Consider the following 2,457-nt stretch of genomic DNA (forward strand, 5'->3'; position numbering starts at 1 on the left):
TCACCATCATCAATAATTCAATACCCGAAGCACCTGAAATAATATATCTGATTCGATTCTAACAGTTCACACTTCAAACACACCTCAGATTCACCCTGAACCAAATTAACTATTACTACTATATCAAAACATCACTCTCATTCTCTCTCTCTTACATGTCAAATGAGGAAAATGCTGCTTAAGGTAGTTTATATATTATTAAAAAAAATGTTCTATTCTTATGTATATCTCTCTTGTACAGTAAAAAGAAAATCATATAAATATTATTTCTTTTAATTATCTCCAAACTTCATCCTTGGGTTGTTGGCAAACAAATCAGAACTTTCATTTAGTCTATCCACCAATAAAAGAGATAGCAGTACAAAAAATCCCATATATAATTTAAGCAAGCTACAAAAGAAAAATAAAAAAACAACAAAAGAAAAGAGAGTGGATTGATCATTGATGAGATCCAAATCCCTATTTAACTCAAACCTACTAATTAAAGATGATTTAAAGTAACTAATTAAGACTGGTCTTTTAGTCAAAGCTAATAAGGTGAGAGGAAAATCATCATCACATACAGCAGTGCCTTCTGATTCATGAGCATGTCTTACATTAGAGGACTATGGAGAAGGCCATGCCAATTTGAAGATGTGAAACCAGCATTCCAAGTTGCTCTTGCTGAATCAAATTCACCCATGTTTGTGTCCCCATTACTACTATTATGCCATGGAAAACCGCCACCACCAAGAACCTTAGTAGCTTCACTGCATAGTTCTTGTTTCATGGTGCTGACACTCACTGCTTGAGTTGCTGCATTGCTCATCTCTGAATCATAGTTATTAGGTAGCAACATGTCTCCACCATTAACAGCACCATTGTCCACAACCTCACCCATGTCCCCATTCCCATATGAATAGTACAGATTCTGATGATGAAGAGTATTGTTATTACTATTGTTTCCTTGGAATCCGGTTCTAAGTGCTTCCAAGAAGCCAGTTGATGAAGTGTTGTGGGTGTTAAGGGCTTGATTTCCAAGAATATCACAAAGGGAGCTTGTGGGGTTGCCCAAGATTGAGAGATCATGATCATCAAAAGGCATTGATTGTTTCTGGAGCCTTGCAAGGGCTAAGGTGAGATCACTGGTGGGAGAAGAAGAAGGATGATGATGATCATAAGCCAAATGAGGGAAAGCAGTGATGAGAGGATTATTAGGTGAGATGAATCCATGATGATGATCTTGAGGCCTCCTTGAAGAGGGTGCAGGTGAATTAGATGAAGAGGAAGTAGTTGATGAAGAAGAAGAATTAGAAGATCTCTTGTTCTTCCTGCATCCACCACCAACAGGAACATTCCTGAGTGTTCCACCTTTGGTCCAGTATCTTCTGCAAGATTTGCAGAAGTACCTTGGCTGAGAGAGGCTGTAGTTGTTGTAGTAGCAGAATTTGGTGTTGGTAGAGTCACATCTTGGACATTTGAGTGCTTGTTCTGGTTGTGGCCTTGGCTTTCTCTCTTGTTGCTGACTCTTTGTGGAGCATCCTATCATGTTCTCCAGTCCCTGGTTTGATGACATTTCCTGTACCAAATTCAAACAATTGCAAGCTATGAACTATGATGCTATATACAATAATAATAATAATAATACATACATACGGATCATTGAGAATATATATGGTACCTGATGGTGTTGTCCACTAGAAGGATCCATCCATACAGAGAGAGTTATAATATGTATGTGAAGGTGTGAAAAGGGAAAGAGTAGAGAGAAGTGATAGAAAGTGATGATGAGGTAATGGAAGGAGAGGGAGGGGGTGCTTCTCTACTTATATATAAATTAAAGCAAGCAAGGAAGCAATGCAATCCAATCCCAAGAGAGAGAGAGAGACTAGTGAGAGATAATCATGGTTTCTGCCGTACAAGAGGGTCGATGAAGTTGCCTTGCACGCAGAGAAACCCCATTCTATCCATCACACACAAATAAATAAACAAATCAAATTATTCTTCTATCCATGCTATTCAATACTATTACATTATTACATTATTAGACTAATTTTAGAAGATAGACCCACATTGAAAGACAGAGACTACTAAAAAATAAAAAATAAATTAAATTTATGTATTGTGTTTGTTATAAAATGTATAAAATTGTTAATAAATTATAATTTAAATAATTTAATTTTTTCATTTTTATTTAGAGGTTTCGAATTCAATTCTATTAACTTTCGAAAAAAAAGTATATAAAACTGAAATATATCTCAATATTCTATTAAGAAAATATGAAATTAAAATTAAAATTTTAAAAATTAAATAAAGATAATTTTAAAAATAAATATTATTAAATTTTTAGTTTATATTCTTAAAAATTTTAATTTCTTTTATGTTTACCTTTTAAATATACCAAAAAAAAAATTTAAAATTTTATATTTTAAAATTAAAATTTTAATTTTAATATCTGACTATCGCATATAATATTGA

At 33.5% G+C, this 2,457-nt stretch overlaps 1 protein-coding gene across 1 annotated transcript; it reads right to left on the reverse strand.

Annotated features, from left to right (window-relative positions):
• Positions 1-239: 239 nt before the first annotated feature.
• LOC107612899 (dof zinc finger protein DOF2.1) lies at positions 240-1,932 on the reverse strand. Its single transcript, XM_016314675.3, has 2 exons — positions 1,661-1,932; positions 240-1,558 (listed from the first exon to the last, which is right to left on the reverse strand). Exons 1-2 carry the CDS (start codon positions 1,688-1,690, stop codon positions 593-595), a joined length of 996 nt encoding a protein of 331 aa, XP_016170161.1. The 5' UTR covers positions 1,691-1,932; the 3' UTR covers positions 240-592.
• Between the last annotated feature and the right edge of the window lie 525 nt (positions 1,933-2,457).

The sequence above is a fragment of the Arachis ipaensis genome, chromosome B7, assembly GCF_059453495.1.
Source record: "Arachis ipaensis isolate K30076 ecotype BB chromosome B7, ASM5945349v1, whole genome shotgun sequence".
NCBI classification, from domain to species: Eukaryota; Viridiplantae; Streptophyta; class Magnoliopsida; order Fabales; family Fabaceae; genus Arachis; species Arachis ipaensis.